The sequence below is a fragment of the Patella vulgata genome, chromosome 6 (genome assembly GCF_932274485.2).
Source record: "Patella vulgata chromosome 6, xgPatVulg1.2, whole genome shotgun sequence".
NCBI lineage: Eukaryota > Metazoa > Mollusca > Gastropoda > Patellidae > Patella > Patella vulgata.
In genome coordinates this window covers 49224547-49237684 of record NC_065884.2, presented here as the reverse complement: position 1 = coordinate 49237684, position 13138 = coordinate 49224547, and the positions used below count along the sequence as shown (strand labels likewise).

At 36.4% G+C, this 13138-nt stretch overlaps 1 protein-coding gene across 1 annotated transcript; it reads right to left on the bottom strand.

The window, feature by feature from the left end:
- Positions 1–6289: 6289 nt before the first annotated feature.
- Positions 6290–11616, bottom strand: LOC126824803 (uncharacterized). The gene is made up of 5 exons (XM_050554191.2): positions 11316–11616; positions 10574–10754; positions 9656–9867; positions 8165–8396; positions 6290–6906 (listed from the first exon to the last, which is right to left on the bottom strand). Exons 1-5 carry the CDS (start codon positions 11547–11549, stop codon positions 6818–6820), a joined length of 948 nt encoding a protein of 315 aa, XP_050410148.2. The 5' UTR covers positions 11550–11616; the 3' UTR covers positions 6290–6817.
- Between the last annotated feature and the right edge of the window lie 1522 nt (positions 11617–13138).

The window sequence follows — 13138 nt, the reverse complement described above, 5'->3', positions numbered from 1 at the left end:
AAAGAGATGGCAGTTCTCACTATAATAGTTAAAAACTAGATTGTGTAAAGGTAATTTGCTGAAAATTTCAGTCAAATTGATCCACTATGAGCCGAGAACGAAGCGGGTGAAATTTTCGCAGTCGCGGTCATCATTACTAAAATCATTAATATAAACAGCATAGTCTCAATTATCCACTGTTTTGATTTAATTATCAATGGCCGTTAAACGGCATATAGGAATCTAATCCAGCCAACATCGAAGGCTAGCCTTGACATCGAGTGTTTATTATGGTCTGGATAAGTTAATTAATTGATAATTTAGATAACCTTTCAGGCTTAAAGAAAGACTTGTAATAAGCAGATTTTGCTCTTGCATAATGCATGTTTAACAGAATTTTACTATTGCTTAAAACTAATGTGCATTAATTTTATCAATACTATTAGTAAACTGCTGAATGTCATTAAGCATGCTCAAACTAGTTATAACACATTGGTGTGAGTTTGATAGATACACAAATGGTTACATATTTGAACCTCACTCCAGCTGGATGTAAAATCCTTGTACCCTTGAAAAAGACACTTTAAAGTTACAATTTCATATTTTTAAGTTATATTTTTAAAATGTATTAAAATAAAGCCCTAAAATAGATGGTATCTATAAACAGTCCTACCTTGTTAAAGAATAATCCTATAATTCACTATTGCCAGTTGAGAAATTGGCAAAAATATCATTCTCAACTTCAAATTCAAACGTTTGAAGATAGCTACTCCATGGTGGAGAATAGAAAACAAGGGAGGTAATTGTGTTATTTCCGGTGTAAATGAGTTTTAAGTGTGAGAATGACGCCTATGATCGTATAATAGCATGAGTTGACAACCTATTGAGCAAAAGACATAGAAATATTATAATTATGTTTCGACTTTCTTAGAAAATATGAAATTGTAAATTTAACCATGTATGTCAACCCAGCTATAAAATGTAGGAGGATGTCTGATATGTACATACTTATAAAAAAAAAAGTGAGGTAATCCCAGAAACCAGGGCAATAATGGTGTCAGACCACCAATTACTTTTCCTGTTTCGGCCAATGTAGTCCATTTCATTGTGCTGTCTGTCCCAACCCTTTTGCATTGACATTTTTGTGGACTATTTGTTAAACAATCGAAGAGGGTTTGATTTGACATTTTCTGCCAGGTTTTGATGAATATTCCTTGTTCAGATATTCATTTAATTTTGGAGAGATCAGATAACAAAGTTTAGGGTTAATGTCCACACCTCCTTCCAGGCTGTGGACCAATGAACTTCCTGACCACATGAGAACTTGGGCGTATAAAAAAAATACTGCAAGGAGTATGTTCGCCCTCCTTTATTTCCGTGGGGCTTAACGTCCGCGCCCACCGATGGTGATATCGCAGACAGGTATTTTGTCGTCAATTAATTCTGTATTTGTGGTGGAAGTCTATGAAAGGAATGGAAGCTTATTGACTTCTATTTCTGAAGCTGTCGGACAAGCTAAATTTGAAACCATTTGCTTGCTACATAAATCAAACAGAATCAATTTGGGATAGTACATTGATTATCCATTATAGGTTTTAATTATCAAATTGCCATGTGATTTTGAATGTAGAAAACAAATTTCTGTGAATTCTATGAGACAAATAAGACACACAGTTCAATTAAACAATTTAAAGACATATTTAACCAATTTATTACCAGTTCACATAACAAAAACATAAATAATAGATCATAAAGATTTAATAATTAAATATATTTAAGATTTAAAAAATATGTCTGATTTTCAAATAAACATTAATTTGTAAGTAAAGGTATTTATCTAAAAATAGAATTTATACCATGCATCTCTATATTGTGAAAATTTAAAATGCAATTATTCAGTTCATCCGAATTAGAGAAAATAATAAAATAAAGCAGCTTTGGGGGGGGGGGGGCACAGATTTAGGAAGTGGATAGTGGCAAACTGTAGATGATGTCAACATTTAAATAGAGTGTATTCTAAAACAATGTTCATATTTGGGCGGGAAGCCTCACAGAACACCCTCTGTGAAAAAAGTTTAGTGTGGAAATGTTATCTTGTTAATTATTTTTTCAAAACACATAATACATACTTCTTGCATTAAGAGTGATATTATTTCAGTCCTTAATATTTTAGTTCCTCGTATCCACAATAATCAGCTTTAAAATCATCCAATTTTCCTGAAGCATTTTATAATAATTATCTAAAGAGTACATATGTAACCTACACCATATGAATTATTGAAATTTAAAATGCAGATGTGATGTCATACTTTAAAGTTGGTTTATCATTATTTCAAATAATGTACAGCCAATGTGCCATTTGTACATTATTATACTAAATGAAATATTGGACATGAGTGACAATTTCATTGTAATGCACGTCCAGGAGAGTTTCTGTAATTTAATTTGTTTAATGGTCTTAAGCAAGACATTGAGTAATATATTGATATAACACTCGGGTTGTATCAGTATACTACTAAATGTCTCACTCTCAACCATTAAACCACACATAATTAATCTATAGGCGTTCTTGCAGGACTTTTATTACTGGTATAGTAGACCTACATTAATCCACTTTTGGGGGACGCTGCAATACTTGTTGCTCAAATTGTTCAGCAGTTAAAGTTCCTTCAAGCCTTTCAAAATTAGGATTAAAAACTGAATAAGCACTGAGTCTGTTTCCTTGTGGGCCTGTCCTTGTATTAAAATAAATAAACATGAAACCAGTCACAAGGAAATACACAGCCCCGAACTCCAGTTCAATAAATATTTTCCATAACAGAAGCCACAGTAAAAGCAAAAGACCATTTTGTAGATTAAATATTTTCCATTTAGAACTTTCCATTATTTCTTCTTCAGTTTCATGGTAGATAACTTGACCTCCTTGTATATGAGACACGTTAGTTTTGGCTTTCACAGTTCCTTTGGATATCGAAGAGCGAGCAGGTGATGACTTATCTTGACTCTAAAAAATCAATATTATAGTTGAATCATATATATTTAAATGTCTTGTTTAAGATACCCCTAGCTCAATCGACTCGGCTATAAAATATTAATTCCTAGCCTATCTCCTATGTGTGTTGTGCACATTGGAAGTAGTAATACAAACAGGTCCAGACTGAATTGTGCCTTTTACTCATTTTACGCCTCTGCGTAATACTTTACTACCCATTTACACTAAATAGGAAAGATTTTTAATCCAGATAATAAAGTTAATATTTAAAGCTAGTTAACTCGCCCCGATGACCCGCGATGTCTCAGTATTTGGCCAAGCAAATATTTATCAGTTTTGGTCTGGACCTTAAAGGAGCTAAGTCGCTAATATTTGGGACCTAGAAATTGACACAAATGGGTCGCAACGCATGCAATAATGTAATATGAATGTATATAAATTGATTTACATTCAATCGTTTCTGTTTTTACTGTAATATGTAATCAGTTAGGTTCGGCGACATACGCCAGTATTCTCAATCGATTTTCAATCTCTAGCTTCTGGTTATTCCAGTCTACGCCGATAATATTTATTGGGCATGCTCTCCAGATAAGAATATAGCGTCACCGTTTGACATGACTTGTGGAATTTGCCTAGCCTCGTTTTCCGAGTCCCTTATTACACATAGCGCTGAAACGCATTATGGTACACGATTCATGTACCAATTGTAAAATGTTTATTTGTCTTAAAAATTGGATATCAGAAGGGCATCTTTTCCCGGTAAGATCACAACATCAGTATTGATTTAAATTGACAAATGATTCATGTTTTCAATGTTGAAGATTTTGGATGATATTGAGTTAGAGACTTAGCTACTTTAAATGAAGTGAAACGGGGGTTATCATCCTACTTTTCTGTTCCCCGGGCTAATGAAGATTGGTATATGCCATATATGCAGTTAGCTATGTGGGAAAATTTTGCCTGAACAGCAGAGCTATACCACTGTCAAGTGTCAAGTCAATAAGTGGTCTATCTATGATGATGTACACTGGTTCCACCTGAATGAGAATGACTAGACACTGTACATTGATAGGCTAAATTCCTTCAATTTAGCTACATGTATGGTAAATTATTATGTATCAATTCCCATTTCTTCCTTAATCAACAAAAATTATGTGCTAGATAGAAATAAGTTTCAGTTTCTTCAGGGTTATCTGCCCGGCCAAAATTTTAATAATTCTATGTTTTAAGAAAATACACACTTTTATTCTCACTATAGAGCTACCTGATCATTATTTGGGTTTGTCTTTGCTCCCCTAAAAAGGCCAAGTAAAGAACTTGTAGCTGTCTGTTGTGCCCTTCTCTCTTTGTTTTTCCGTTCTCGATATTCAGCCAACTGTTTCTCCATGTTGGCAAACAAGCCTTGAACACCCAGTGCGACAAATATCGACTCAGACTAACTCTATTTGTTAAGGTCAGCTCAGTTTGTGTCAAGGTTGTTGAGATGTAAATAAGGTTAGGGCACGATTGTTGGCGAGATTGTAGGTTAGGGTTAGGGTAAAGCATCGGGGCTAGGTCCAGGGTTAGGCATAGGGTTGGGATTAACGCTAGCCCTGTTTACATCTCGTGATCTATGACGAAAAATTGAGCTGGCCTTATCATTTAGCACTAACCGTTGTCAAGATTATATATATTTTTTCCCCTTAAACTTAAACGTATATCGGGGTATATACTTTTAAAGGAGCCAAATAATGTCGATTCACAAACATTACTTTCTTTATATGCAATATTATTTTTTCGAGTTGTAATCTATTTAAATCGAGAGGGATAGCCTTCGCTTGATTTGCCATGGATAGATTATAAAGCTACGGGTTTCGGTAAGGGACACTCGAGATTATATTTTTTTCCCCCTGAAACGAATATCGGGGTATATACTTTTAACGGAACCAAATAATGTTGATTTACAAAAATTACTTTCTTTATTTGGAATATTATTTTCGAGTTCTGGTAATCTATTTCAATCGAGAGCAATACGCTCGATTTGCCATGAAATATAAACCTACGGAGCCCGGTAAGGGACACAAAAGATAAAATACAGATAGAAAATGAAATGAAATGAAATGGGGTTTAACGTCCTACTGTTTTGCTCCGAACTGGGCTAATGAAGACGGGCATACGCCATACAGTGTGCTATGGGGGAAATTTTGCCCGGACAGCGGCACTACGGCCTACTCTTATATCGAATTCCAACTGTCAAGGGATCTTTTACGTGCACGCCAATGTGTACACGGGACCTCGGTTTTTCGTCTCATTCGAATGACTAGACAACTGTCCTTGTCAGGCCCTCCGTCCTGCATCACTGACAAGGGGAAACCACGCCGGAAAATCTGGATGAACTTTCTCGGCCAATGCAGGGATCGAACACCCGACCTCCAGGCTAGCAAATACAGATAGCCTTCTATGTATCTTCTATATCTTGAACACTGACCAGTGGTGGTGGTTGTGGTGGTGGTGGTGGGGGGAGATCAAGTCGTCTAAAGCATGCGCATTAGATCATTAAGGTCTGTCACTGAGTGAAGTGGTTTCGATCTCAAACACATTAGCCTACGTGCAAGTGAATCATTGAAATAAAATTGTACGTTTTTGGGGGGTACTTTGTGTCTCTTACCTTGCTCCGGTTAAAGTAACAGCTCGAATGGGGTTTTACTTTTCTGCACGAACCGAGATATAAGATGGGCATATACCATGCGGGGTGCAATGAGGGAAATTTAGCCCGGCCAGCGGCGACACGACCTACATTCTTTTTCGAATTCCAACTGTCAATGGTTCTTTTATTTGCAGGCTAATGTCTAACTCGGTTTGCCTGAATGCCGTTCCTTGTCGCGCCGTCTGTTCTGCACCGAGGAACTTTCTCGGACACTTTTGGAAACGAACCCGAACCACGCTTGATGATTAGCTACACAGCGCCCTATCACTGAGCCACAGCAACCCCCTCTGGAGATAATTATTTAATTTGTTAGGAAGTATTTTAATCTGCCCTTTTATTTGGAAGATATTGATATACTCTATAATATATATTAATTTTGATTTGATTAAAACAAAACAAGACAGACAATCCACCACGCCCTTTTTGAACCTAATGGGGAACGTATGGCATCCTCCGACTACCCCCTCCCATTTGGTTACTGTACTGCGAATTAGACTATAGGGAGCCGATCAAAAAAGTCAAAACGATTCTGATGGTACCAATCTTAAAATAAATATGACGAATTCGCTCGCCTGTTTAATAAAATTTCTGAGTTGATATCATGGATTTTGTTTAAACAATATTTATTCACAAAATTGTAGCTATAAGACAACAATATTGAAATAGTAAAAAAAAGGGTTAAAGCTTATATATAATTTGCTTTATATTTGGCAACTTTTGCCATTTAAGAACATGTATTATTGAACAGTGCACACAGAGAGAGTGAGAGAGAGAGAGAGAGAGAGAGTAGGTCATTTCAGGACTAACATATGGCCCATTTTTATTTCAGTAATTCGCTAGGAGTATTAAGCAGTGGGAGAAACCCCTTGAGATTGAACAGGAGACCCCACTCCTTGTCACGTACAAGCAGAGAATCCAAACCACGCCCCTTGACTCAATGACAGACCTTGTGATTCAACGCGCACGCGTTAACCATTTGCACCCCACCCCCATCTTCATTAGAAAAATAAGTATAACAATTTTCATATAGATCGCATATTACTTTCGGACTACTGGGCTATGTTGTTGCGTATATACTAGTAATAGTAAGATTTATGCTTATTTGATTTTTATTTAAAATACATTAGATTCAAACAAAATTAAACAAAAGAGACAAGGGCTTAGTAAGGATAAATAGCCAGACTGGCAATGCCACACATATTTCTGCCTCTTTCAATCCATATATAACCATTAATTCCCCAGGTCTCACCTGTAAAATTGTAAAGAAGGCTACATGACAAAGATATTATATACACCAAACACCCAAAACCAGTTTTTGTTTTCCGGGTTTGTTTTGTTTTGTTTGGGTTTTTTTCTCTTTTATCTTTTGAGCAAAATCTTCAGAAATTATGTCTGACTTACTAGGTTCTGTCAGTCGATATAGAGGGGACATTAGGTTTTGACCATGGATAAGAAAACAATAATAATTGATATACTAAGAATTGTGCTACCTCTCATGACCCCAATGCTTCCCACCAAATTTGAAAGAATTCCGTAAAAACTATAGCCGCTATGGCGGGATAACTTTGTAACAAAAAGTCGCAGAATTATGAAAATCAGTAAGATTCACCCCCTCATGACCCCTATATGCTTCCGTGCAAATTTGAAAAACATGCTAAAAACTACAGCCTCTGTCGTGTGCACAAGATTCTTGGCCTTGGTACCGACGGAAGTACAAATTGTAACTTTATCTGTACGCTACATCACAGTTGGGACTGCTGTATATGGATCTTATGTCAAATTCTCAACCGAGGACAGCTATCAAAATCACATAGATTCAATGTTTCATTTCAACTGAACTTTTGAAATTCTAAAATGTAATCAATATTGGAATTGTAATGTTGTATAAATGTTGAATTACACACGTTGTTTAAACTGATATGTACACCCATAATTCACCATTTTCTCAACATCGTAATTTAATATTTAATAATGATTTAATCAATATTGGAATTGTAATATTGCATAATTAATGTTAAACTAACTACACACGTTGTTTCAACTTACATATACACCCATAATTCACCATTTTCTCAGCAACATGATTTAACATTTTATCAACATCATATAGATGTTGTGATGCTTACTGGGGTCTTACCTTTTTGCACCAAATCGGCTAATGAAGACGAACATACGCCATGCAAAGTGCTATGAGGGGAATTCCGCCCGGACTCCGACAGTGACCCCACACACCCCTTTTTCGACTTCCAACTGTTTGGAGATTTTCTCTCCATCCCAATGACCAGCTTTTCACAAGGAACGTCATCCTGCACCACTGATATCAGTGTGAAAAATCCCGAGGAGCTTTCTTGACCAACATCGGGATCGAACACCCTGATTAGTGAGCGAGCTCTCAGAATTTGATAAAGAGCGAATGGTAATGTAATAAGAAGCAAGGATAAAAACGGAGGTACCATGGGCACCAATGCTTTTGTAAACTGGACGCACTGATGATACAGTGCACTTACCCCAACTATTTTTACAGATCCAATAACTTTTGTTGTCCATCTGACCATAACCAACAACTTGTAAAACATGATCTATTCGAGATTGGCTGCAGCTATTTTCAGCGTATATCCCTTCACTGTACATTTCAAAAGATGGATGAGAAGCATCTACATAAACCATTAGGGGTGATTTCAGGATGGCCTTTCCCATTTCAACTTCATCCCCGTGACGTATGAAGTTTGTACCATTGACCTGTTTTGAAAAACAGAATTCTACGTGTGGGATTGGAAAGGCAGGGAACATGTTAAAAAAATATTGTTTCATTTATTTCCAACCTTTTATTTCCTTCTAATTAAGCTAGAATGTCCAAACTTGTTGTAAGGGTTTATTAGGTTAATGTTCGAAGATGAGCATTTTCTGCTTATGGCAAGCAAAGATAAGCAATTTAATTGGTTGATGCTTTGGGATACGGTAACTGCAGTTCTTATTAGGTGAGAGTGGTGAAACTTATTTTATGGTTTCATTACATCAATACCTTCACTAAGTTCGATAATAAGCGTTTTCTGCTCAGGGTAAGCCGAGCGATAAGCAATTTGATTGGTTTAGACTTCGGAACACAATAACTCTTTTTCGAATTGAGGTAGAATGTTCAAACTTGGTATAGACGTTCATTTTAGGTAAATAATTTGAAGGAGTTCGATCATTCACATTTTCCAATTGGGCTATAAGCAAAGATAAGTAATGGGACTTTGGAACACGATAACTTTGGTTCTAATTGGGTGAGAGCGATGAAACACGTGAGTAATAGATTCATTATATCATTACATTGACTAAGTGTATTGATCATAATTTTCTGCTTGGACTAAGTAGCGATAAGCAATTTGATTAGTCAAGACTTTGGAACATAGCAACTCTGCTTTTAATTGAGGTATATATGTTCATTGGGCGAATGTCTTGACTGACTTCAACGATTAATATTTCTCGCTAAAGCTAAGCAATTTCATTGTTCAATGCTTTGGGACAAGATAACTTCGATTCTAACTGATGGAGAGTGATAAAACTTAGTGTATAGTTTCACTTCCAGGTACTTCAAAACCTGACTGAGTTTGATCGTGAACATTTTATGCTTAGAATAAGCTAGAAAATCAGCTTTATTGTTTAATTAATTAATGTGTGTCATCTGTTTATTTTTAGATTTTAGCTTGTTTATACTTGAGATGGCCTCTACTACATGAAGATCTTACCAGTTGTTATTAAAAGTCAACCGAATCTTCGTCAAGGTCGCTGAGATCTAAAAAAGGTTAGGACACGTGATTGTTGGCGAGACTGTACGTAAAGGCAGGCGTTAGGGTTAGGGTTGAGATTAGAGTTAGTCCCGTTTACATCTCGTGATCTTTGAAGTAACAGGGTGGATCAATCAGAAATCGAACTATTATATTATAATTAATAGAAAATATACCGGCATTTGAACAGATATTATAAAGATTTAATTTCAGTGATACTTTACTAACCACACCCACAGCTTGACAACTTTCCTTGTTACAGATCTGAGTTGGATTTTGTTTATATGTCTGAGTTGTACACAAGCCACCAATTTTACTACGAATACACCCAAATATATCTTTAATAAGTAATTGTTCCCCACATCCACAATCATCAATTTCTTCTGCACTTAGATTGTAAAGCTGGCCTGTTTTTATTGCCTGCAAACTGGCGACACTCTCTAGAAATTAAAGATATGTGTTTTAATTAGATTTACATTAAAAACAGAAAACGACGAGTCCATAAACATAGAGTTAGATTTTACAGTTGGGTTTCATAGTAACTGGGAGTCACGGTGGTAAGACGCTGGCTTGCTAGCCTGAAGGTCGTATGTTCGATCCCTGCATTTTCCGACGTGGTTTCCCTTTGTCAGTGGTGCAGGAAGCAGGGCCTGGCAAGGACAGCTGTCTAGTCATTTGAATCGGACGAGAAACCGAGGCCCCGTGTATACATTGGCGTGCACGTAAAAGATCCATTGGCAGTTGGAGAGTAGGCCAAATTCTACCCGGGCAAAATTTCGCTCATAGCACACTGTATGGCGTGTGCCCGCCCTTATTAACCCAGTCTGCAGAGCATAGGACGTTAAACCCCATTTCATTTCATTTCCTAGAACGGTTTTTAATTTTCGACTGTCATTTTATTTATAAAGTGGGATGGAATGAATGGCGTTTATAATTCTCAACACAATACGTCGGACATTTCTATAGTTACTTGTGCAATACGAATGGGGGAAATTTGTCTATCTACTCTAAAACTTTCGTTAGCTACCCGAACTCCAGAAATGAAAAGTTCTAGAAAAAGTAAACGTATTCTACCCCGTGGACAACACCCTATCACTACGAAGCGATTCGTTGGATTTCGGAGGCTAAATTAGGGTCGATATGTACCTGCAGCAACTATTGCTTCAACATCGCCCATTTGTCCTTGATTACTCACTGCTCCGATTACTCCCTTTGTCCTCCAATCAAAGCTGGTTGGTGCTGCATCACCAGAAAACACCAAGTTGTCTTGTTTTAAAGCTATCGGTCTTTGAAGCTGGGGAATCAACTTCTTTCTTGTCATTGATTCCTTACATGAAAAACAAACAGACACTTTATACAAACACCTAGCTTTCTAAAGAAAAGGTATTTTGATTATTTTTTGCGGTCCTAAGTAACGGGTTCTTGTTACGTTCAATAAAAACATTTTTATTCCAAACGTTTTCAACATTGACACGCATGGCCATTTAAAGTTTGTAATTATTTCACAGCGCCATTTTTAATTGTTTTCGATAAATGTAATAATAATAATAATTCTGTTAACCGTTTTCATACAAGCCAGTCTCATTTTCAGGAAAGGCATGGCCGTTCGACATTTATAATGATTTCAAACAGCCATTTTGTTTGTCTTAGATAAATAATGTAATAATAATTCTGCTGCTTGTTTTCTTACAAGGCAGTCTCATTTTCATAAAGCAATTTTTATAGTCTTCACATTAATAGTACATACTATTTTTATTTACTCTTTGGAACGATTTGTCTTGGTGTACCTTATATATTTAAATACGGGGAAGTCGATTTTACCTTAATATTGTTCGACCAGTTTGACTATTTATAGAATGTAAGCTATTTATATACAGTATACGCCTACCTGATCGCCGAACCGGTTCATTTGTAATGTGTATTGTTTATCAATACGATTATTATGGAGATGGATATCATTCATATTCTTCTGCCATATTTTACGTCTGTACATTTCTTCTTTATAATTTGAGTAACTTTTTTGATGTGTCTGTTTCCACGCCTGCCATTCGTCATCTTGGGACGTCTGCTGAGAAAGACCAAGCGTTAGAAACAACAAGCACAGTATTGCCAGGGTATTCATATTAGGGTTTTTAACTGCACAGTATAAAAGTGACACCCTCGTTTATTCTTTATCCATGTGTTGTGTGAACAGTACACCGACAATGTTTATTGTATACTATGTCACGAGCACATGACAAGATAAACTACATGTGATAACTGATAATTGGTTATTTGAGCTTTTCCAATCAGTCAGTAGGCTAAACACAGGGCCTAACTGAACCTGTACACTTTGGCCATCTATCACCTTTCCTAAAGTATTGACGATCCAACCAAATAAATAATATGTGCCCCTTAATTTAGACACCCATATCTCTTACTTCATCATGCGAGGAATAATAATAACACTGTCTTGATAATTCCCGAAAGATCCGGGGAATTTATACAATATCGAAATAACCATAGAATCAACTAAAGGTGAATTTTTATGGTGAGTGTAAGAAATGAAATCAAATCCACCTTTTAGATCCTATTTTTTATGTTTAAAAACTATAATTTAAATTCCAATTTCTCCCCTAACAATACAGTTACGGTAAGCTTAAACGCAGTTTGCGTGTGTGAGAAGTAGGCGGTGGAATACGGTATTAAATTGGAGGGACGGGGGTGGGGTGGAGGATAGAAATAATGTAAGTGTTTATTGCTTGCGGTTTATTAAAGTATGAGAGATGAACATATTTCTTAATACCCGGCTATGCCTCTGTTCAAAATCTACTGGAAATGAAGTTCATGGGTCCCGAAATTCTCCAAAATTACTACAATACCTACTTGATCAGAAAGCAGATTTTCTCGCAAACATGGACGGACTAGGGAGGCCAGCTGTCTCTGAATCTTGTCTTAAAAGCTCAATACCACTCTTGTTGTAACTGAATAATATGTCCCAATCTTTATTTTGGTCAACAAATTGTACTATTTTACAATATTCCAATTAATTGATGATACAAATTTCATCTTTACACACTTTAAATTTAAAAAATTTAAAAAATTCAACAAAATGATTTGAAAAAGCCTGACGTAATGCTTTTCAAATGTGACTTGGATTTAAAAATATTTTTGAACCCTTTGGACAAGTAAAATAGGATTTAATGGATAATTTACACAACGGTAGGACACTAAAGTACTTAGAATAAGGCCATATTATATTGTCTGGAGCTGTCAAGCCAGCAATAGTGTTATTGTCCCTTTAAGGGTCTCTACTCTAGCGGCATTAGGTGCGGGGGAGGGGGTGGATACATTTTTTTGAAAATCCATCTGTAAGTGGTGCTTTAGAGAATACCCTATGTTCTATGTTCAAGCTTATATACAAGTTAAGCGTAAAAAAGAAGTAAATTCAAAACTAAAATGGACCACCAAACTAGATGACAATATTAACTTCTTTCCCGTGGCTAAGCGGGTAAGACGCTGGCTCGCTAGTCTGGAGGTCGGGTGTTCGATCCCTGCATTGGCCGAGAAAGTTCATTCAGATTTTTCGGCGTGGTTCCCCCTTCTTAGTGATGCAGGACGGAGGGCCTGACAAGCACAGCTGTCTATAGTTGTTCGGATGGGAAGAAAAACCGTGTACACATTGGCGTGTACGTAAAAGATTCCTTGACAGTTGGAATTCGTTATAAGAGT

Coding starts and splice junctions, on each gene's coding strand:
- LOC126824803 (XM_050554191.2), bottom strand. CDS start 11,549: ATGAATACCCTGGCAATACTGTGCTTGTTGTTTCTAACGCTTGGTCTT. Junction 9,868..10,573: donor TGAAGCAATAGTTGCTGCAG/GTACATATCGAC, acceptor TTTAATTTCTAG/AGAGTGTCGCCAGTTTGCAG. Junction 8,397..9,655: donor GTTGTCAAGCTGTGGGTGTG/GTTAGTAAAGTA, acceptor TTTTCAAAACAG/GTCAATGGTACAAACTTCAT.